At 47.4% G+C, this 24894-nt stretch overlaps 1 protein-coding gene across 1 annotated transcript in view; it reads right to left on the reverse strand.

Moving 5' to 3' along the window:
• Window positions 1-12329: 12329 nt before the first annotated feature.
• cxadr (CXADR Ig-like cell adhesion molecule) overlaps window positions 12330-24894 on the reverse strand; it is a 31964-nt gene continuing 19399 nt past the window's right edge. Inside the window, exons 3-7 of the mRNA XM_079738789.1 lie at window positions 20682-20883; window positions 17099-17254; window positions 16222-16344; window positions 15224-15362; window positions 12330-12684 (exon numbers count right to left, since the gene is read on the reverse strand). Coding sequence (XP_079594915.1) covers window positions 12375-12684; window positions 15224-15362; window positions 16222-16344; window positions 17099-17254; window positions 20682-20883 — 930 coding nt within the window. The 3' untranslated portion in view covers window positions 12330-12374. The remainder of the gene's footprint in view (window positions 12685-15223; window positions 15363-16221; window positions 16345-17098; window positions 17255-20681; window positions 20884-24894) is intronic.

The following is a 24894-nucleotide window of genomic DNA, read 5'->3' on the forward strand; positions in this document are numbered from 1 at the left end:
CACTAAGTTGTTGACATTCCCAGTATACCGCCACAGGAACGTGGTCATGACTCAGGGAGCATTATCAGTAATTAATGTTGGCTTATCTAACTTCTCACTGACCTATCAAATCAGTTTAACAGCCTTGTGTGCGGTTCTTTTTTAAGGCCAGCAGAGGGTGCTAAAGTCCACTTAAAATTAGTGGCAGGCTATTGGGCTATTGTCCGTATTGATGGTAAGTTTTATTTATGAATATTTCTACCCAGGCCTGTATTACTGTATCTACAGCGCAAATTAGGAAGGGGGACTTAACATAAAGGCCATTATTTATTATTTATAAATAAAATGGCTTTATGTATAAAAGGGCAACACTACCCTACATAACAAAGAAAGGGTGTGGTCCATCATGGGCATTAAGGAATACGTTAATTGAATTTAAATAAATTGAAGGATTCAATCCCAAAAAATGATAACTGTTATTCATATTCATATTAATAGTATTAATATTGTAATAACTATTATTAAAGTTAAATAATATTAATAACTAAGTATTAATAATAACAACGATAATAATAATAATAATAATAATAATAATAATAATAATAATAATAATAATAATAATACGTTTTTTAAATAACTGTAGAAACAAGAGTGAAATCGTTACTAATGTAATAAATGATTTATCTTCCAACTAGCAAAAAGGAAATACATTCTTTGTCCATGTATTAAAACAATCCGCCACTAGATGGCAACAAATCACAATTTTAGAATCGGAGAGGATGAAACTAGCAGGATACATCCAGCTCTCGTTTCGTCCATGATGGGATAAAACTCGTTTTTCAGGTTGAGCTGTTGTTGAACAAACTCATCATTCAAACAAAGCAAGCCTCATATTTGTCGTCAGCAAAAGAAATGCTTCTAAACAGGGTGAGCCACATAGCTAAGACGTTTGTAGCAGCCTAGCCCTCGTGTAGCCTATGTTTTGAATTCCGCAGAAAAAAAAACAAATGGATACAGAAGTAATTTAAGTGAATTCAACAACAATATCGAACAAAAAGTATAAAAGGCTACTTTATACTTTTTGGCTACTTCTCTCTATCTCTATGTGTCTCTCAGTGGCGGTTCAGGACTATTTTTGTTGGGGTGGCCAGAATGGGACCATAACACATCTGCTTCATTATGGATATGAAGAATTGTTTTGGTTCTAGGTTAAGGTTTCGGAGTTAGGGTTACAGGACGGACCCCTGCTCATGTACAGATTAATACATGATTGAAATGTATTAATTTTGTGTTTATTTGTATGTGTTAAATATTTTTTTAAAAGCAAATGCTATTAGTCTATGTATTGGGGACAATTTGGACATTTGTCGATATTATTGCATATCGCGATAACCCGAGCATTCACCAGTCGAACTGGATTCTACTTATTAAGGTAGCAGGTGATTATGAAGGGTAGTTCTTGTTACACAACCATCTGGGAAGTCGTAAGTGTTTGGAAAATCTAATGGAATTGCCTTTTTCTTTTTACAATAAAATGAACCATCTGCATTGGGTAAACCAATTACCGTCTATCACGTGGTTCCTCAGATGAGCTAATTGGTGCAGTACATTCTCGGTAGATCGTGATCTCGCGAAGCAAGCTGCCTCGCAAGGTAAGGTTAAGGTGTCTGTCAAGGTAAGAGTGTGTTTCTGTGTGAAGTTGTAGCTTTTTGTTAGATCCTTGTTTGTATTCATAGTTCCACGTGATCGAATTAGTAGGCTACGTTGTGTTTGCCTGTTGTCTTTTCCTACTTTCCGTTTGCCCTTTGTCTGATTGTTTCTATTGCCTGATGTTTTCTGTTACTGTTTGTCTTGTAGTTTCCAGTAAAAACCTTTTTTTGTTTTAACGTTAAACATGTATCTGAGTATATGCATTTAGGACTGATTTATGAAACCTTGCCACTTTCTCAATGGGGGCAAACTACAAAATGTACAGCTTTAATCTAAGCTAAAGTATTTCTATTTGTTAGTATTTTCTTCTAAGCAGCATTTTCAAACTGCTTTAATTGAGATGCTTGCTTTTAAACTGCCAGGGTTAGACAAAACATAACAGCTTATTAAACTAAGATCCAAGAAGGTCTCGTAAAAGGAAAAACGTCTAGTAAGGAATCATAGATCAGTTCAGCAAATTTTGGTATTAGGTTTGCCGAAACGAATTCTGCTTTTATATCTTGGGAAACTTCATTGGACAAGAGAGAGGACAGATGTTGTGTTCGAGATGCCTCGTACACCATCCGCACGAGTTGCAAAGTGGGAAATCTCCCAGTTTTCTAGCAGCATTTCACAGAGGCACACCCCCTTTTGGTCGTAATATCTTGGGATTCTGAGAGTCCATCGGGTTCACCAAGGTTAACCCTACGACTCGACAAACAAAGATGGCTGCGCCCATAGTGAGATTTATTTTCTTTGTATTTGTGCCACGTTGGTCATTTTAATTTCAAGGTGCATCCAGGGGTGATTTTCAACATAATATGCCATTAATTTAATTAATTTCATTCACATTGCTCATATACATCAAGCTCATATAAGTCGAGTATTAGCTTAAAAAAGCATCACAATGTTAGCGTGGGTCATAACCATGGGGTGAACAAGTACCCATCCTACAACACTCGGCCCAAAACACAATTTTTACGACCTCATTGTGTTTAAATTCCAGGTGAAACAGTAGGTGCATTGCCACTTTAACAGAGGCTAATACAATTTGTATCCCTCATTGCATTACTAACACTAACACTAACCCTTTTTATGGGTATCCTGGACGAAATATGCTTTATGTATGAACATTTGTGAATTTGCTGTAAATCCTTAGTTTTGCTGACGGTCCAACCTCTATACAAATATTCTGCGGGAAAACAAAGGAGAGAAAGTGGTGGTGAGTAGGCCAATGGGGGGGGCGGTAGAGTGGCTAGGCTTGAGTGCAACTCCCAGCTCTGCTATCTCGCACTCTCACTCTCTCTCACTCTCTCTCACTCCCTCTCTCTCACTCTCACATACCCACACACACACACACACACTGCTTAAACTCCATTGATCTAGACACCGTTACTGCGTTTGGTTCTCAGAGAGATGGATTAGGGGGACAAGCTGAATGCCTTTCTCCAAAAGAAACTACGCTCCTTCATGCAAAGTTCACACATCAATAGCAAAACTGGGATAACTGGAGAAAGAGAGAGAGAGAGAGATGAAAAGACCAATCGTTGGCCTTGATTGTTAAACATTGTTATTGGTGTACACTGTGAATACAGCCCTGGTAAATTATCCTAATCCCTGTAGACAACCGCTTATGCATGGACTGCTTCCAGAAATAAGACGCTAAGCCTTGAGGAAATAAATTATAACATGGACTCTGTTGGTTGGTAGGATCCACCAGTTCAGAGCAAACCGTACAAATCAATACACTGATTCAATGGTTGTCACGGTATCCAATTTTCATTCACGGATATCCTGGGAATAATAATCTCTTTATCTCTGACATGGTCATCAGACCTAAGGCAGCAGTGGCACATGCAGTAGCCTCTGGTTTTAGAGTTGTATTTTAGGGTTGGGGTTTGGTTTTAGTATTTGGTTTTTGTGGTTTAGTTTTAGGGTCATTTTCATGCTTAGGTTTTAGGGATTGGGTTTGGTCTTAGGGTTGTGTTTTAGGTTTGGTGATTGGTTATCGGGTTTGTTTTTAGGGATACTGTTTCCAATGGGTTTGGTTTTAGAGCTTGGTTTTTCAGTTTTAGGGTTTGGAATAAGGGTTGGGGTTTAAGGGTTGTTTTTTTGTTATAGGGTTGGTACAAAGGTTTGTTTTCCTTTTTACGGGCCAAACCCTAGAACTCGCGGACAGATGAAATAAATATGACATTTGACATTCAAATCCAGGTAGCACACACCAAGAATAGTTCAAAATAATGAGGCCTTTGATGGGGTCTGTGTCAAGTGTGTGTGTTCGCTGTAAACTTTTCCCTGTATGTTTCGCAAAGAGTATGTTTCTAAACTTCACCTTGGAAATATATATACACACGCACCAAAAATATCCTACAAATAATACAATTTCACCGAGCTGGGGACAGCCAAGTAGGACATCTGGGACAGCTATTTTTTATTCTCTCCATCATTTTCTATACCTCACTTTTTAGATTTTCTATTCTCTCCATCATTTTTCTAGGTCTCCTTCTCAGAGTTGTATATTCTTTATTCCCTTATAATTCATAACTTCTCTCACTTAAAAAACCAAAAAAATGGAGAGATTATTTTTGGGGGAAGAGGAATCAAAAAATGTGTGGAATCTTTTTTTTCATTTGCTGCATCCTTACCGTCTCCACGGAGAGGACTTGAACCCAGGTCTCCAGAGCCGAGGACCAACAGCTGTTTCTGCTGCGCCACTGATAGGATGTATGTGATATGGTGGGAGGTTCTAAAAGTTGTTACAATTTGACAAATAATTAAAAGAAGTGTACTTAAAATACAGTTGCATATTAAAGTATACTTTACATTTGAAGGAACATATACTGTGTGGTCAGATATATATATGCCATTGATAAAGCCCAGATGGACAGTTAACATTATTTATCCAACAGAGCTGGATTCTCATTGATACATGCACTTATAAAAAAGCTCTTACTTATTCGGAGCACATTCCACTTTAAAAATCTATTTTGGTTAGAAGACTGTGCTTGAAATGTTTGTTAGGCTTGCAGCCAAATACAATGCTGTTATTCTATAAAGTCTTTGCTTAGCCATGTCAATACAAAACTGTCCGATACCGTAATAGATGTTTTCAAGGTCTTCAAAGCCCGCATACAGCTATAGTGTTTTTAATAGAATCAAAGCCTGGATTAAATAGTTTACACTTTAAACTTAACCTGAAAATATAGATAGACTAAAAGAACAGATTTGTATTGTATTGCAATTCAACAATGCGTGAATAAAGTCCTCTCAATGTCGGCTTCAACATTGGCAGAGACATTTTGGCCAAGAGGCCTTCGCAAATTCATCTCCCAACAAGTGCTGTTGTTGTCACTGAAAAGATAATTCACATGTATAGAAAGGTGTCATCACACAAGCCTGTTTTCGTGACCTCCAACCACTGCAGCTGCAAAACCACAGGAGAGTCCGACTTCTCCATGATTCACTATGACCTTTTCCCTGTGAGTAGGAGAGCGGCCATAGCTTCGCTGATTCACACAGATGAACTTTAAATAATTAGCATAGCAGAATAGATTGGGCTGGGGGGGGTCTAAGGTTACCCAACTAACTGGGAATTAATAAACAGGGCACACACAGCACATGGACTGCCCATAATTAATTTAGTTTCGAAATACATTTAATTATAATGCAGTCTGCCAAGTTTCGTCAGCCCACTTTATTTGGCCATAAACTGTTAGCCAATGTCTGACCGTGTGCCATGAAACACACACACGTCCGCCAACCGCACACACACACACACACACACAATGATTGCAGTCCAGTATTCATAGTTTTCGATTGCCCTACATTAAATACAAAATAAATTCAATTTCCTACAATTTATTCCAATTTTCAACAGTGCCTTTTTTTTCTCTGGTTCTCACTGCAGGCCGTTCTATTCAACCTCAGCCATATTGGAACTCTCCGGCATTCCCTCCCTTTGCAATTGAGTTCAGGCGGTGATACGACTTCCGTCTGGGTCTCCAGCGTCGGTCCCAGTTAGGTGGAGTGAGGGGTGGGGGTGATGATTATTCCGGGGGTTGGAGGTTGGAATGGGGTGGGTGGGGTAGTAGGGAGGGAGAAGAGAGCAATGACCCCGATCCTGCTACAACCATCCCCATCCTGACCTCCATCTTCCTGGGGGGTGCGGTGCACAGATCCGGCACACGTCCCTGTGGTACCAAAATAAGACAGGAGTGTGTGTGTGTGTGTGTGTATGTGTGTGTGTGTGTCCGTCCTGCATGAGAGTATAGAAGTATGCAGGCCGGATTGGTTTCGACACACACACACACACTAACATTTATCACCAACGTCACTATCATCATGGGTGGAGATGACCCCAATCACAGAGCGGGAGGGGGGGGCAGGGGGGAGAGAGAGAGAAGGCGAGAGGGAGGGGAAAAGGGAAAACTTACCAAGGCTACCTTTTATTGCTGTCCTCTATTCTCCTGGACTGATGACATGGCATTGGAGGTTGATCAACTATAATGGAGTCGACAACGGGTGCAGATTAAAAGTACAAATCACAGTGTAAACGACTGCGCCTGCAGTGCCCTATCAACCCCGCAGCATCTGGACCCGCTCCGGCCGCGGCCCTGCTCACAACCACGTTTTACGTTAGGCTCTTAATCGGGAAAGAAACCCGGACTCGAGTTAAATGAACTCAGCTAACGCAACTCATTGTTTATGGCGTTTTTATTTGAAGGCGCTTCTAGTGCTGAGGAGGATGTTAAAGCAGAGGTTAGAGATCCTCTTAAACACATCTTGTTTAATATCCTTCTCGCACTGTTTGAGAGGTGCAGGAAGGATACTAAAGCAGATGTTAGATATCCTCCTAAACACTTGGTTGTGTGTGACTATTTGCTTCTAATCTCTCTGTTAGAGGGCTAGGGTCATCCCTGGCCACGATTCCGCCGGCCTCATAAGGATGCAGAGCGAGGAGATGGCCCGATACAACATACGGTGTCTCCAGATCGGTTTGACCCAAGCGTCTGCCTAAACCTCCAACACAACGCAATGTTCCCGGTCATAATTCAAATGACACATCCACCAGCGATGGGAGACGGCAAGCAATCCACCGTGAAGCTTGTCAGTCTCACAAGGAGCTAGCTAGCTCATGCACTGCTATCCCAAAGGTCTCCTGTCTCTTAGCATGAGCTGAGCTCATGAGCTGTGCGGGAAACATAGTCTCCTGCAAACCCCCCCCCACCCCCAAATGGAGCAATGATGAGGCAACATCTGCGGCTGAAGGTCGTACATCAAGAGACGGGCATGAGTCATCAAAATGTCTTGCTGTCAGCAGCGGAGAGGTCACCCAGATGACCACCGCGAGGAGCCCTGCCCGGAGCAGATGACTGCTGCGTGACAGGCTCGGAATGGAAGGAAGGGGCCCCCTGACGTGGTTATAAATGCCCTATCCAACCCGCCATCCCCCTGCCTCCACCCATCCATTCCTGCCTCCACCCATCCACCCCCCTGCCTCCACCAAACCATCCCTCTGCCTCCACCCATCCATTCCTGCCTCCACCCATCCAACCCCTGCTGATGAGACGAGATGAGATGAGATGAAATATGAGAGTGCGGCAGATGGGCAGGGCTCCAGAGAGGCCTGGGCTGTCTGGCGTCGTACCCACGCGTAGGCAGCTTGATTGGGGGGGGAGACGGGGCCTTGGACCCTGGGCCCTCTCCGCGGACGATCCGGCTGCGTGCGTTGCGTTCGAGAAAGAACGAACGGTTGTCTCAAGGCTACGGGCCAGCAAAGGCCCTTGGTGTTTTCTCCGGAGAGTTCTGGGACACTGTGGATGTGAAAAGGCTCCACGGTGCTTTGTTTCATAGGAGGTTGCAATTGTGTATTCTACCCCGACTTCTACACCGACGGGGGCTAACCGGCTGTGCTTGCTTCCATTGATTTCAGCTTACTCGGTCGAATGCTTATCGAAAAGCGCTGTGCTGAATAGAAATAGAAAAGACTACGGATAAGCAGAAATTAACCTTAATTTCCCCCAAAAGTCAGAGTATTCCTTTGACGGTTGGCTTTACAAATCCGATAAGGAGAGATGTATATCATTTTCTGTTGGGAATGTGTTGCAGAAAATCAAGATTTACGTTTTTCCCATGGCTTGCATTAAGACCGATAATTTCCAAAACACTGGACTCGGCATTATTTTTAGCAGTCTTAATTTTAGAAGCATGAAATGAAATCACCCCCAAAAACTAAACAGTTGTACACGCTTGTAGGGTTGGAGAGGGTACCCTTAACCTGCATTCCGTCTGAAGCCACAGGAGTCGAAGCGGTGCCCTTGGAGCTCCAGGTTCATTCATATTCCACCAACCTAGATAGAACGCCTTTGACTCAGTCTTCAACCCCAGTCTAAAAATGGAAAGTACTTCAGACACCATGCCGCCGGCGCCGGTGGGGAGCGGGGAGGCGTTTGTGACGAGACCAATGCTTTTAGAGGGGAACACCTTTTCGTTAGCGCCGAGATAATTCTGGTTACAAGATAAATCATCACCGTTAGAAGCAGCCAGCTTAGGCTGAGTACAACCAGATAAGGTTGCCAAGGAAACCCTCCAGGCGAACCAATGAGGCACCCCTCTGTCTCTCTCCCTCCCCCCCCCTTTTCTCATCCTGATCTGTGCAAACAATTAATACCTTACACAGGCACACTGGGAGAGAGGAAAGAGGTGGGAGGCATTCACAAATCCCCAGGTGCTTAGTGTATCTCCCCCTCTCCCCGTCTCTCTCTCGCTCGCTCTCTCCGTCTCGCTCCTTCTGTGGACGAGGACAAAGGGTGCAAAATGTGTCACAAATTGAGATAGCGCCGGAGCACACTGAGGGATGATGTATGACTCATTTTGCATTGATTCAATGAGACCAGAACAACAAAAGACCCATAAATCTCATTTCCCCCCACACCCGTCGTACCCAGTGCACGTGCTGTAAGAGCACGGGCAGTTATGGTCTTTTAATGATGGTTTACAATGCATGGCCATAAATATGCCATTACATCCCGGGTCCCACCCGTGATATTCTTCGCTGGATGTTCTACGACGCGAGATCCCACCGGCGCATCTGCAGCCAACCAATCCCCCGGGAGGTAGGCTCGCCAGAGTCATTACGATCCAGAGTGACTTCCAGCGGCCATAGATCAATGCTCTGGGGCCCTATCCGTTACCCAGTTCCAATTATAGCTGATAGCCTCCTTAGCACTGCTGCTAAGTGTTTTAGTCTTTTTTTATTGACAACCTGTCAACCGGCGTGCGTTGAGCTCGCTGTTGGCAACAGTTGAGGGCATCGAGCCTTCCAAACACACACGGACGTCGCTCTGCAAGGCTTATCAAGTGATGGAAATGTCGAGTGAGATGATCCGACATGATCTATCCTCAGGTTAAGAATTAAAAACTAACACGTATTGGTCCTTCCCATAACACATTCTGTGTAGTTAATTAGCCAGCCAATTCAGCACGGTGTTGATTACCCGTGGCCTGCAAAGCAAATAATTACCCAGCACATTAACTAAGGGATATTGGCTGTAATTGATGGGGAGACACCAAGCTAAATGTGAGGTCCCTTGTGCAAGGTCCACAAATAGCCGGTGGAAATAAGGGATTGTACGTGTGGTGTCTTACATGTGTCAGGAGGGTGAAAGCACATCAGGTTGAAAGAGCTAGCCTGGTCGATGCTCAGGTTGGGGGGGGGGGGGGGGGGAGGAAGAAGATGGCGGCTTTACGTCCGGGTCTGTCTGCATCATTGATTAATCGCAGTCATTAAGTGGTTGGAAAGCCAGCTCACCTGGTGTTGAGGGGGAGGTGGGTGAGATCACTGATTGAAATTAATCACAGTCATAGGAAGTAGTGGGTTGGAGGTGGAAGGAGGCAGGGATGGGGAGAGAGAAAATTGTTTTTTTTTATGGTTAGGCTGCCTGGGTATAAAAATAAACATTACCTTTCTTTCGTTTTTGTTTGTGGAATTTTATTATTCAAAAATACAGCACAAAAAAAGATCAAACACACAAAATAAAAAAAAAGATAAGCATAACAGTTTTCACATGGTGTGCAAACCTTCATGATCTTCATACTATATTAGTACGCTCATTTAGAAGCTACAGTTAATATCGCTAGGATTCCACCACTCTTTACCAGGTGGAAGGGAGAGAGGGAGGGTGGGGTTGTTGTCTATTCCCCAGGGCTCTGTTCAGCTATACAAAACCAAGATGCTACAGCAGTCGGCAGGTTTTACAGCACATCTGGGGCCGCAGTGTTGTGTAGGTGGAAATAGGGTTGGTTACGTGTAGAAAAACGGAGTGACGGTAAGTTAACAGGAAGGATTTCTACAGCCGTCACATTCCCAGTAAGGCAAACAACAAATCAGGGCCCCTTCCCGCTGTAGTCGGAGAGGCATCTGATCCAGGCTGACAGGACCCCCTCCCCTCGCTCCCTCCCTCCCCCTCCCTCCTAATGAGGGTTAGGGTGGGCACAGCACTGCAGAGCATGGTATATACACACAAACATTGATCATCTCATTAAGACTGTTGTCTGGGATTAGATATTATGTTATTTCCATTCCGCAGAATGAAACCTAGAGCCCAGAACCAATGTAGGTCATGGGGAAAAAAACACAGATATTAATGAACTTAAAAATAGGAGGAAATATTCATTTCTGAGGCAGGAGAGGGGGAAAATAAAAGACAATGCCCAAATAAGGCCCAGTGGACCGGAACCATGGACCAGCCGCAGCTGTGTACCGAATAAAATACACAAAAAAAAAAAATAGCATGGCAACGGGGGAAAAGGCACAATGGATATCGAAAAATATGGAAAATGAAAAAATGGTTTATGTGTGTTTGCATGTGTGTTTAGGTTGTGGGGGGGGGGGGGGAGAGATGAGGTGGACAATGTGCAGTGATTGGCCACCATTTTCTTATTGTCTGTGCAACAATACAAACTGATATGGTTTTCAAAGCGAGAATGGAACGAGCAACAGTTTTCTCTCTCTCTCTCTCTCTCCCTTCTGGTGACCACGCCTGCTTCAAACAACCTGAACCGTAGTGTAAACAAACTCAAAACGCCTTACTCGTTATGAAGAGTCTACACACACAGTACACACACGCATGCACAAAACACACAAAAACACTCTGCTGGGTCTCGGTTCACCTTCTTTTGTCAGGCGTCTTTTCTTTAACGTCGTCACGTGCGCTTTCGGTCGCGCTCTTTGTATTCCGCCTTACAAAGTCCAATTAGTGCCGCGGCGCCGGCATGGGGATTTGGTATTGACCGCGGGGAGGGAAGGTTAATCAAGATATTGGCTGCCTGTAATGCAAGTGCAAAAGGGAGGATTAAGTACGTCAGGCCTTTGGGCCGGGGTCGCGGGCGCCCCAGATGATAAATTAACACGGTCCGCGGAGCTCCTGCTAATAAGGTGTGTATCTGCGTGTCTCTGCATTCGCGTCAGATTGGATGGGGGTGGGGGGGGGGCGGGGTCTAGCTTCAGTCAAACCCGCTTAACTGTGATTGCCCAGTGAACCTTGCAGTCTACTTTGTCCCCACTAATTTCCAACGCACTGCCCTCTCTCCCTCTTGCACTGACCCCCACCCCCAACCTCGCGAGTTGCTCCACCTCGCGAGCGCCCAATCCCCTCGGCCTACCCCGCCCCCGTAGGGAACCTGAAACTGGACGAATCAAACTGCTGCTCTCTCATTCACAGCGAGCTGACCTCCATGTCCCAGGGGGTGGTAAACAATGCAAACGCCATCTATGTAGAGAGCGAGAACGTGATCCGACTCCATGTGTGGCTGCCTGGACTCCTTCAGATAGAACCGGTTCCTTCATTAGTAGTCTTACTGTGGCTCAAACCCCTTCATATATTTAAGCCTTCAGTGTTATAAATTGAAAATTTTATAATGCATGGAATAAAAAAAAAAAGATGAATTCCTATGGTTCACAGAGAACATGATGGTTAAAATAATAACATTAAGAGAGTCCTCCCAATGGGTATTTCATCATTGTGGGCAGCAAATCAATAGTTGCTTAAATACACCTAACCCCTCCACTGTGTGCTATTGACATTCCTGCACAAAGCACACAGTTGCAATCTGCATTCCTATACCTACATACATACATGCATAGAGCTGTATACATACGCCTGGCCAAAAGAGGGGCCACGGTCACTTCTGGAACCTGTCACCATAGAAAGGGCCATCTAGAATTGATAAAAATGACAACATGCGTTCCACTATATACAATAAAATCTGAAGGGTACGTTCATCACATCTCACGCCCCTTCCATTTAGTTTCATGTGAGAAAGGTCCCAGAAAGTAAAGAGTGATAAAAAGCAGTATCATTTGTGTTGTCGGTATAAAGTTAATGTGTTCCAATGTGGGTTGTTGTGTTTTTGGAGCTTCTGGCCGTGTTGCTTCTCCTTCACCAGAAAAACACAACGGAACCAGGCCTCCACAGAAGAAAGTCTCCCCGCATTTGGAAATAGACAAAAAAGAGCAACAAGTCAGTCCTAGATCGCCCGGCACTCCTTCTCCGGCTGTCCACATCGGATGGTGTCCCATTCAATCCCCTCTGCCCTCCCGCCCCTCCCATCCCTCCCATCCCAGTCCGTCAGCACATTCTCTCCCTCCCCCCCCGCCCCCCACCTCTGTCCCCGAGGCAGACAGTCGAGGACTCCGGGCCTGGCTACACGATGGAGCCGTCCCTGTTCTGGGCGGGGATCATCACGGCGATGCCTCCCATGCGACTGAGGTTGGGCCCGGCCACCCTGGGCGCAGGGGCCGGGGCCGGGGCGGTGAAGACGGGCGTGGCCATGGGGGCCCGGCTGGGCGGCCTGTCGAAGTCCTCGGACGAGGGGATCTTGTCGTACTGGGGCTTGAGGGCGTACTCGTGCAGGTTGGAGGGCGTCATGGAGCCCAGCGAGGAGCGGTGGCTGCCCACGCTGGTGAAGCTGCGGGCCGTCGACACGCGGCTCTTGGGCGGCGGCACGTCCTCCCTGGGGTGGTGGGTGGTGAGGATGGAGAGGAGGGAGGGGTGGAGGGTGGAGTGGGAAGGATGGAGGGACGGAGAGGTGGAGGATGGAGAGGGAAGGATGGGGGGACGGAGAGGTGGAGGATTGAGAGGGAAGGATGGAGGGACGGAGAGGTGGAGGATGGAGAGAGAAGGATGGAGGGACGGAGAGGTGGAGGATGGAGAGAGAAGGATGGAGGGACGGAGAGTTGGAGGATTGAGAGGGAAGGATGGAGGGACGGAGAGGTGGAGGATGGAGAGAGAAGGATGGAGGGACGGAGAGGTGGAGGATTGAGAGGGAAGGATGGAGGGACGGAGAGGTGGAGGATGGAGGGACGGAGAGGTGGAGGAGGGCCAATAGAGGGGAAAGGGGAGAGGATGGAGAGGGAGAATGGAGAGTAAGAGAGGGGAGAGGTGGAGATGGGGAGAGGATGGGGGGGCAGGGGAGGGCAGGCGGAGGAAAAGACAACAAGACGAAGGTCAGTCAACAAGACCGTGTTTGTTTTCCCTTAACGCTCACTTTGACATGCTCATACGGGAATCAAGAGCGATCGATAGAACAGCAGAATGAAAAATGTGTTGCCGTGAGAGTGAATCACAGGCGTCAACCTGATAAAAGAGAGCAGAGGACTGGCGACACGATTGGCATCTGCTACCAGGCAAGCAGGCAGTGACTGAGACGCAGCCTGCGGGAGGCCATTACAGCAGCACCCTGTACTCCCTCTGGCGGCCAAATTAGTAACCAATAAGCAGCAGTGATGGAGTTAAGAGCTGCACCACGATAGGCCAGAGGGGGCCGTTGGCCTCCGGTAGGTAGACTGGAGGTTCAGCGGTGTGCGCCGCTCTGTACTAAGCTCTGTGCATGTGCTAATCCTCTTTGTGTTACAGTATGAGCGAGCGGCATTGTGCTTTTGGTTCTGATCCAGCCCACAACAGGGCAGCCCATGGCCCGGAGGTGGGTGGGGAGAGAGATTAAGAGAAAGAGAGAGAGATAGAAAAAGAAACGGAGAGAGACACAGGTGTGTATTAATAAAAAGGTCAATGCGAACAAGTATATTAAATGATGATGTACAGAAATGCCTTGACTTAAGTGTCCCTCAGGCTACCGCGTGTATGCACACAATTGTTAAAATCTCTCGAATTCTAGTGTCTAGTGTGCTCTCATTTCGTCAAGCTTTCGTTTCCTTTATTTGATGTTTGACTGGTATAGACCTATGGGTACTCTATTAATTACATTGTCTTCTTCTAGCAGTGGTATAATGGCAGCTGACTGGAGAATTAGTGCAATCTACTGCTTATATCGCTGAATCAACTCCAAATATAAGCATTACAGCAGTGGATGAAAACGTTCAAACATTTTAATTTTCTTTCTGCAGATTTTCCGAAAACTGTAATACTGTGTGTTTCATTTGAATTAAAGCATTCCTCCAGACCGAGATAGACAGAGATAGAGAGTGCAAGAGACAGAGAGTAAGAGACAGATATAGAGACAGACAGACGGAGCTAGTGAAAGAGGTCATTTTGCAAAATAGATGGACGCGTTGCCCAGCCAGACTGAGCATGGGACGGGTGGGAGTGGGTTCACCGGACCAGGCGGTCAGCCACAGGACGCTCAGAGCAAACAAAGCTTTCAAACTGATTACCACAGCTGTTTCTATGAGGATGGAAGGGGGGTGGGGGGGAGGGAAACCGCTGATGGAGCGACAACCCTTTTCATTGCTATTGAAGCTCTGCGAGTATGCTTGGGTGAGAGACATAGAGAGAGGGAGACAGATACAGAGAGAGAGAGAGAGAGAGAGAGAGAGAGAGAGAGAGAGACAGAGAGAAATACTGGACATGTGTTGAACCCTTTTCACAGAAGGTCAAAGGGGTAAACACAGGTGAAGCTCATAAATGAATAGTGGATTTATGAGCGCCGTAAACTATGATTACTGTAATTTGGTTGATTTTTATTGTCTGGCTGTTCACATCCATTTGGTGTTTCAATGTGCCCGATTGCGGACGACATTGTGATCACTGATGGCTCTGCTAAACCAACCTGCATGGGAAAGAACAACAAGGAGGGCTATCACATCCGTCAATCTGTCGGTGCCGCGGGTGTGTTGTATTAATCTAAAGATAATGTGTTGCCACAGTGCAGGTCTTCTGTGAATGAGGCAACTGGTGCAAAACTGAGACAGTAACAAACGAGAGCCGAGGAGTCACCCTGGCCTTGAAGTATTTTGATACTTTAGTGGCTGAATCGCCGTTGGCTCCAGCAGTTCCTCTGTGATAGGACCGACTCTGAACGATAACGCTCGCAGATAAGGAACGAGGTTGAAGTCGGATTCCACATGACAAATCAGACGGCAAATCCGTGGCTTTATACATCAGAAAAGTGTTAATGCAGAAAAAAGAAATCTGCAGATTTTATCTTCTGTTTAATTTCAGATCCCGTTGGAACTATTTATAAAGGGTTCCACGCGCGCGTGTGTGTGTGTGTGTGTGTGTGTGTGTGTGTGTGCGCGTTTGTGCTGGGGTCTCACCTTATCTCGTTGCAGATCTCTTTCTCGTACTTCTTCTTCTGGCGTGCGCGGCAGCAGCAGACGAGGATGACTGCGAGGATGATGAGGAACAGCAGAACGCCGATGATAGCACCTGCGATGATGCCCGCGGTGTTGGGGGCTTCAAACAAAACAGAAAAACAATGTTAGTGTTAGTGATGATGTTTGTGGTGGGTTACAAGTTCTTTTTTTGATTCATTTTTGGTGTACTGGGTTGAGTGAGTTATTTTGAAACAAATCCTGAAAACATTTTTGCAGAGATTGTTTTTCGTTTTCATGCTCAAACATGCTCGAGGATAAAAATGATCAATAAAACCTTCAACTAGATAATACCCTACACATCCCTGAAAGGTAATGCCTGTTTTTAATGCTATGGATTTACAATCAATAACCTAACCTACCCTTGAAACCTTCATCGCTTAAAGGGCGTGTACATGACGTCACATCATAATGACGCCCGCCATATTGGGAGCATAAGATCACTGGAGTGATCGTTAATGTGTTGGTAGCAATGTTTTTTTAGGTCAATGTTTGGTTTATAAATCGTGAGGTGATTTGTCATTACGGGGGGGAGACAGAAGTGGATCATTGCCATCCTCAGCCCCTCTCTGCTCAGGCGACCGGCCAACCGAAGCGCCCGGCTGGTGGGCCACTTGGTGGGTGTTCAGTAGGGTCGGGGGGGGGGTCATTGGGGAGTCGGGGGTTGTGCTCATTAAAGGGGACATATTATACCACGGGTTAGTGATTAGCCATTACAAGCCGTTTTGAAAATGTGCAGGTTCTGACATCACAGGTGGGCGTGTCCACCTGTGATGTGTGCTGGATAGATCAGTCTACCAGCCTACCCAGTGGACCGAAGCAAACGTTGCTCATCTATCCGTCACACATTCAAAACGGCTTGTAATGGCTAATCACACTCACACCTGGTGGTATGATACGTCCCCTTTAAGGAGGGATAAGGGGGAGGTGTGGGTCCTTACGTGGGGTGACGCTGAGGTGCAGGATGCATTCCTCCGAGCCCACCAGGTTCTTGGCCCTGCAGCGGTACGTCCCAGACACGCTGGCCGACGCGTTCCTGACGTTGACGGTGCCTCCGACTGGGTCTGCGGAGAGGGATTTTTGTTATTTATTTAGCGAATGCAAATTTCTCAAGCCAAGCAGTAGGCCACTGATTGGCTTGATCTAAATTGTGGAGGGTGATTAGACCTCCTTTCAGTCTTTGGAGAGGGCAGGCTTCCCTCTTTGCAGAGAGGGAGAGAGAGGCAGACAACTCTGGTGTGAGAGAGAGCGAGCCATGTGACTATTTACATTATATATTTAACGTGTGTGTGAAGTCAACAGATGGCTCACACCCGGCAGCCAAAGGGGTGTTTATGCGGCTGGATGATTTTCCATCATATTTTTTATATTTTAAGTGTTGAAGTGATAAGAGAAAAAGTGTGTGTGTATGTTGAAGTAATAAAAGGGAAAGGGGTGTGTGTGTCATGAGGTTCTAAGAGAGAAAAATATGTGCCTGTGTGTTGAATACAAGAGAAAAAGTGTGTGTGTTTGTTGAAGTAATAAAAGGGAAAGGGGTGTGTGTGTCATGAGGTTCTAAGAGAGAAAAATATGTGCGTGTGTGTTGAATACAAGAGAAAAAGTGTGTGTGTTTGTTGAAGTAATAAAAGGGAAAGGTGTGTGTTTGCTGAGGTTCTAAGAGAGAAAAATGTGTGCGTGTGTGTGTTGAAGTAATAAGAGGGAAAATGTGTGAGTGTGTTGAAGGGATAAGAGATGAGAAGTGTGTGTTGAAGTTATACGAGAGAAAAAGTGTGTGTGTGTTGAAGGGGTTGGCCGATGAAAAGTGTGTGTGTGCGTTACCCAGCACGGCAGAGGCGGGGAGGAGCTTGCTGTCGCTGATCTTCTCCCAGATGTACTGCAGGGGGTTGGTTCCCTGGGCGGACACGCATCTCAGCATCACGTCCTTGCCCACCTCGGTGGGGCCCTCAGCGTAGCACCGGGGCCGGGAGGGCTTCTCTGTGGACACACGGAGGGAGGGAGGGCCGGTGAGTGGGGGCAGACGCCAGGTGGACAACACCAGGTGGTGTCCATATTAGACAACAAGACTCACAGACACATGCCCCAAAACACACACACACACACACGTTGTTAGCACACATGGTCTCTCGTCTCCCCTCCCCCCCCCCCCCCAACACCCACACCCAGTCCTCACAGTGCCGGTCATCAGGATAATGACAGCAGTAATCAGGGTAATTGATACAGCTGCTGTCATTACAGGTGCTGTCACTCAGGATAATGGCAGATTGGCGGTCATGGGACGGGAGACATAGCCAGCAACAAACACAAACACACACACACACACACACACACACACACACACACACACACACACACACACACACACACACACACACACACACACACACACACACACACACAAGAGGCAATATGGGGGAAGGGTTGTCGGTCAGAGTAAAACCTGTGCAAACAAACACACGGTTTCTGCTCTGGCAGGAGATGAAAAGGGAATTTGAAAAACTAACAAACATCCAGAGCCCTAAATTAAAGGCAGACTGACCCCGGCTGAGAGGGGCAGACCTGGGCTGAGCCAAGTTCTAATAGCAGGGGTGGATGGGGGTTGAAAGAGGTAGGAGAAATAGGCGTGGGGGTCGGGGGTGTAATTGATGCTGCGGTGATATTATCTAAACAAACCATACCCTGTGTTGGCGTGCATATCACACAGCACAAAAAAAATTCAATCCATAATGGCAGTGTGTGTGTGTGTGCGCACGCATGTGTGTGTTTGTGCAGGACTTTGGTTTGTGTGGTGTGTACATGTCCACAGAGCGTGAGGCGGTGACATCACGGTGCAGTAATGTGCACTGGATCCACAGACCCCTGGCCAAGTCTGACAGAGGCAGCCAGCCAGGACTGTGTCTGTCTGTCAGCAGTGGCGGCGTCGGTGATGGTGTTGGTGAGGCTGGGGGAGAGGAACTGCAGGGATTATCACCAGACAGACAGCTCCGTCCCCTCCAGTCTCTACCCCCTACCCGCCCCCACAACTAATCTAATCTACACCCGGGAGTGTGGATGGAAGGGCGTGGGTCAGAGTCGAGCGAAAAGAGGAGATATTAAAACAAGTGCCGATGGACGGATGGATGGGAGGGGGGGATATAAGAGGGAACCCCCCCCGGGTGAGCCGGGGGGGTTCAACATAGCAAGGCTGTGTAGCTCATCACTCAACGGCCCGTCATTTTATCATGAGAGGAGGGAGCGGTGGGGGATGTTTGCCACAGACACACACACACAACGGTAAATGTCAGCCGCGATGTTGACATTTTGAATGCTTCTTTTAAAAACGGTGAAAGTCAACTTCGGAGGGGCCATGACACGTGGCTCCTCGCATTAGCACCCCCGTCCACTAGTCCGAATTCTACATGAGATATGACAGCGAGAGGCGCGGGGGGGCGAGGTCAACCACCAGGGGGTCAGCGACCGGGCTTTGGGGTCCCTGGGCTGGGAGGGGGAGCGGAGAGAGAGAGAGACGGTGGGCCTTTCCGTCATCATAAGCTCTTCCGGAGCCATATAGAAATAAATAAATAAATAAATACATACATACATGAACACGAGATGTCCGGGGAGAGATTAACGAGGGGTACGAGGCTGCGGCGGGTGGCCGTGAGCGCCGGGGAGGCCGTGAGCGACGGTTTACCGCGGGCTGATGACCACCTCGAGTCCAATCAACTACCCCCCCTTTTCCTCTCCCTGCTGCTGAAAGAGGATTGGCTGAGTGGCCTGTGCTGCGGCGCAGAGCGTGCTCGCGATGAGCGTCGACCAGTAGAGACCTTAAGTGATTGTGTGGAGCGCACTCGGAATAAGGAAGAGAACCGAGTGTTTGTGAGAGGCTGCCGACGTGGCCCCTGAGTGAAACGTCACGCTGGTCAACAGGTGGGCCCTCGACCGAGGTTAACTTCTGTCTCAGCTCGACCGGCCCGGAATAAACAAACACACGGGGGGGTGGGGGGGGTCATCCCATCTCCCTGAAAGACCGCCGTCCCCCTCCTGCTGTCCCCTTGCCATTGGATCCAAGGGCACCTGACAACACTAGATCCTCACGCGGGTCCATGAGCGTGTCTAAGTGTGCAGCACCGCACGGCTCAGTGTGTGTGCGTCTCGGGGCTCCTGTTGTTGGAGGGTGTCCAACAGGATCAACGTGAAGGTGAACTGCAGAGCAGGCAGGATGTCCTCCCGTCTTCTTGTCACTGTTAATGAATACCTCCATCCCTGGGGTCAATTTCCTGCAGGCTGTCAGCCGCTGTGCCTTCCAGATATCAGCTCTCTCTCTGGCTCTCTAGCTCGCTCTCCCGCAAACACAAACTCTGCAGTGGCGCATGTTAGAGGTCAAACTCTCTCTATATATACACAGACAAATACGTGTCATCTATTATCAATATTAATTCGGCAGTTGAGCTCACCTTCCCCTAAAGGAAAAAAAAAAATCTTCAAGGTTGTATTCAATTTAAATGTGAACACAGATCTATATTGAGCTAAAGCATCAAAACAAGCAGGCTTTCAAAGTCCATTGGTTTTCTAGATTCCAATTGGTGGCTTTTTGCTAAACCCGTCAGTCGAATAGTACAACTTTTGGCACCCAGCACAAATATGAGATCAGGAAGTGCTGGCGTGCTCCATTTTGTGTGTCCAGCTATTGTTACCATATGCAAATGGTGGATGGTTTCAGGGGTTAGAGTGAGTGTACTTCTTTTACCGTCACGAGTCAGGAGATTGAACGAGGAAGTAAGAGAGAAAGAGTGTGTGCGCGCGCGTGCGTGTGTGTGTGCCTAGGGTGTTGAACTTGGTTACGTAACTTGATGATGCATAGCCTTCTCATGCTGCACGGTCCAAACACTAGCAGAGTGTCTCACTCAATGCAAAACATGTCATCATGTGTCACTTCATAAGTGAGCAGGCAAACAAGCCTGAGGAAAACCCAGGAGTGTGTGTGTGTGGTCAATACGCAAACTATGCTTGTGTCATCACCTCCGTCATACATCATAAACTCATTTAACACTCGCGCCTTTTATTTGGTACTAGTTTTGTTTCACATTTTATATCGAGCTTCCAAACGACGCTGAAGTAATTCCACTTGCGGAAGATTCCGGTATATTCAATTTATATCTACGCATGCCAAGTGTAGATACAAGGATAGAGTGTGCTCTACAAAACGTAAAGATGTGAACGATTTCGAGGAAGTTGTGGCGAATTGGACGTGGGAAATATTCTCGGTTGACCTTCCCCAGAAAGAGCGGAGGAGAGATGGCCTTCTCGTCCTCCGATAACAACGGAAAACAAACACAATAAATCGTGATAGGAGCGTAGCATTAAAACCCAGACGGTGAATCTGACTTCCGACGCCCTTCGGCGGGATACAGGCGGCACTCACCCATGACGGTGAGCAGGATCTTGCGGCTGCGGACCCCGGGGGCCTTTTTCACCTTGCACTGGTACGTGCCCGTGTCCGTCGAGCGCAGCCCCGTCAGGTTGATGGAGGCGTCGCCGTTCTTGGGGTCGGCCGAGTTGAAGTGGACGCGACCCTTCATGACAGGGTAGTCCTCGAAGGCCCGGTCGCCGGAATAAAGGATCACCTGCGGATCGAGACCCAGGGGAGAGATAGTGGGTGGATTTAAATAAACAACCTTCTTAAGAGATGCATACAGGTCCCAATGATGATTGGGACCTGATGCCTCGCAATGAACCAACCAAAAACCAACCAGACACAGCCGACCACAGCATGGATATGTATTAGTCTGGAACCGCTCAGTTAAACAAGCTGGACTAAGAGGCCTCTTGACGCTATTGGATAAACCCACAATCAATGCCTCAATGGTGCCCTTTGCAGTCATTGAATTATCCCCCCCCCCCCATATTCGAAAATATGGTTGTTATTGGCCTGACCGAGGCCAGGTATGCTAGTAATCTGTCAGAACGGGAGGGGACCCAGATACATATGCCGAGCAAATAAAACACAAGCTAGCAGTTTGGTTCCCAGGCTACCAAACAAATGCTTGGAGAGAGAAAGAGTAACCGGGGAGAAAAAGAAAGTTAGTATCTCCCCGGTGCCCTTCAGCTTGGCAGCCTGAACTTGTTAAAAGCCAATTCGTGCTGCCCAGGTATGGACATGGAACAAACAAAGCCACCACTGTTGGAGTCAAATCAACACCTGCTGTGTCAACAAAGAGTCATGCCCCACAGCCCCTGTCACTGCCCCGCACCCCCGTGCTCAACCCCCTCCACCAAAACCTGCTTGGCGCCGCTAGGCTACAAGGAAATGCCAGTAAACAAGTGCCAGGTTATCAGCCAACAAGGCCTCAGGACCATTACAAACACAAACACAAAAGGAGGAAAGACGAAAAGGATGAACAATTCCAAATCCTCCTCAGTCTGGCACATATTTCCTATCCATTTTGTTTCTGAAAAGCCCCCCCCCCTCCCCTCCCCCCTCTCCTCGCCGCACCATCATGCTGAGCTCCACGATCAGGAGCCCAAACCTCCACACCCGAGGGTAGGAGAAGAGGAGCAGGAAACCGAATGAATAGCAACTGAGACCTAGCCAAAATGAACATGAACACGCATAATCAACCGGCTGGGGGGGGAGGGAAGGGGCTTTATTAAAGTGAAGGAGGAAAACAGAACCAGCGGGGGGTCTCCTGTTGTGCAGAGGGCAGGAGCTGCCTTCTGCTGCTCCGCTCCCAACGGGAGCATCGGGCCTTTGTTTTGGAGCTCAAAAACAAATGGAGACTGGCAGGCGGTGTACATCTTGTACGTATTAGCCACATAAACAGGTAACAGGGGAAAATTCCACCTGGCTCCCAGAGGACACGGGGGGTGGGTGGGGGGGGGCGCATAATCTCCCAGGGCTGACTGGGAGAGCACGGCAGTATTAATGTCGAGACGAGGCCACGGGAGGAGGAAATGAAATTGCCCTGGAGGCGAGGAGACGACAAGAGCTCCTCCCCTCACTCAGAAGAAGAAATAAAACCCACAGTGAAAAAACAACCCCCGCGGACATGTACGCTGTTAACCGCACGCAGGGAGTCTCCGGTGGACAACATTGGATACCAACACATGCTTCATAAACACACACGCACACGGGTAATGAACAGCACAAGGGCGAGCGCCTGGGAGAGCAGACGTGTGTGGTAATGCAAGGACAGGGTCGGCGACCGCCACAGGTGTCACTGAGGTGGAAGCCCTGCGCTGCCGAGTTGGACCCAGCAGCACACAGCCTTGTGGGGAGAGGGAGTCATAAAGATGTCTCCTCTGGGCGCCTTGTGTCTGGCGCTGAGGACACAACGTGTACACAGACGGGGAATGGAAAGGGAGGCGGAGAGAGGTGGAGGGACACGAGAAATAGGGCGGGGACAATTTGAGAGGCAAAACAGACTGATAAGCCACACACACACACACACACTCTCAGAGAGACCTATTCTATTGACGTCCTGCCTCTTCCTACTTCACATATGACATAGCAGCTCTGCGCCTCCAAGGTTAAAGCGTGAACAGAAAATAAATAAAAGACTGGCTGCGAATGACTGCGGTGACCTCAACGGCAGCCGTGGCCGGTCGGAAACGCTGCAAAGCGCGGCGGGCGAGCCAATTCATCCCCCTGATATGTGACAGACGACAGAGAACAATTCACCCTCGACCGACGCCGTCTGTGCCCAAAACCCTCAGAGGCTCGTTGCATACAAATTTGTGTCGCCTCGTCCTGGGCAATGAAATGGCAGCAAGGCTTTATGTCAAAACACAGCAGCAGCAGCTGGAGGCATGACACATTGTTGTGGAAGTGTTGCCCCGCTGCAACCGACACCACCTCCTATTATTTACCGCATCAGATGGTGGGGGTTTTTTTGTACATTTTTTTCTGTTTGTTTTGATGCATGCCCTCTGTATTGTCCTCCCAGTGATGGTGAACGCCCTACTTTATAAAAGAGAAGTATGCAGCTCAGCCATGAGAACCAAATGCTAATGATGGCTACTGTAGGCATGCCTGGCATCCCGCATTGAAAAGCCCAAACAAAGCGGCCCGCATTAGCCGTGCTCTACTGGCCACCAAAAGACCCTCATGATATGTATGCCATGTCAGATGAAGAGCCCCGGTTATGAATAGACTGGGCGGTGGCTTCGTTCCCCACTGCAAACAAACACTTTCACTCTGATGTATGGCTATATGGTTGATTTTGTACATCTCGAAATGTCGGTGGTATTTTCTGGCTTTTGGACGTCATTTATCAAGTCTGTAGCAGAGACAGATATGTATAAGTTACAGTGAGCAAGCATATGCATTTGTCTGCAGCCCATGTCATTTATGTTAGGAGTTATGAGGCAAACGGCTTTGTTTACTGATGATGTTATTGAACCAGATCATCGCTACGAGTGTTGAACTGATCATAGCTCTGATCATAGCGCTTGCTTGGTCCCCAAAGGCATTTTGTTGTACAGATTAGTGGAATCTCACGCCCTGTGAACAACAGATCATCATCTTCGTCATCGTCATGTCTCTGGGCCTCCGGAACCCTCTGGGTCCTAAATTCAGTCATCCTCCTTATCTCTGTGTCCAGCCAAGAAGCTCTGTGTCCAAATCGTATTGAATGGCCGCTGTCACATGAACTAAGCCGCCACAGGAAATTAATAGGCGGCTAATTAGTTAAATTACTCTACATGGAACTCTGGACTGGGCAATGATTATGTAAATAATGTGTGTGTGAATAAAGTTCAAATCAATGAGCATGACAGTGCTCGGAGGATGATGTTTATCCAACGTGAAAGTCGGCCGTGGTTTTAGCCAGTCCGAGGGGCATCGCGGATGACCTTGAGGATGGAGAAATTAAGAATGCAAAACTCAACGTTATAGTAAATAAAACACACCATGATTAATAACATCTGCATGCATACTCAAAGAGCCTGTGGCAGGGAAATCGCCCATATTGCACTCTAATTAAATAATGAGCACAAACAAGGAGGGATATTACAATAGGGGACTTATTATAATTGATTACTGAATGAAGACCATAAATTAAAAAGCAGCCATGGTAACTCCCTCCCCTTGTAATCTCCCCTCCGCCTTCTCTCCCTGTTAACGTGTGCAGCTTCCTATTGTACGTACAACCAAGTAGGTCACAAGCAACAATAGTGGTGTAATTGGAATAGCCCCTGATTTCCTACCAGGATGGCACCCTGGGAATGAGCTGGACTGGGTCAGAGGGGGAAACATGGAATTAACGAGATATAGGTGTGACGATGAGAGAATCTCCCCCCATGATGGAATGCTGATCCATTTCCAGTTTGGGCCAAATAACTATTGGCCAGACAACCGTCCACCATTTGGGTGTGGGGAGTCCACAACAATCGGTGGTGTGAGGCAGGGATCCATGGGAGGGTCAATGAAGAGAACCGCTCTGTGACTGACGAGGCCACTAGGGGTCCAGAACCTGTAACAGGAGCCGCCAGCATTCCCACTGTGGGAGAGCAACCAAGGTGAACGCTCCCACACACACCCAAGTCAGGTTAGTGTTGCTCTGCATACACTTACGTTGAATGGTTTCTAGGAATCTGCCGTTTATTCATCATGTGAGAAATTAACATATTGTGAGGAA

Source organism: Pollachius pollachius (assembly GCF_949987615.1).
Source record: "Pollachius pollachius genome assembly, chromosome: 6".
Classification (NCBI taxonomy): Eukaryota; Metazoa; Chordata; class Actinopteri; order Gadiformes; family Gadidae; genus Pollachius; species Pollachius pollachius.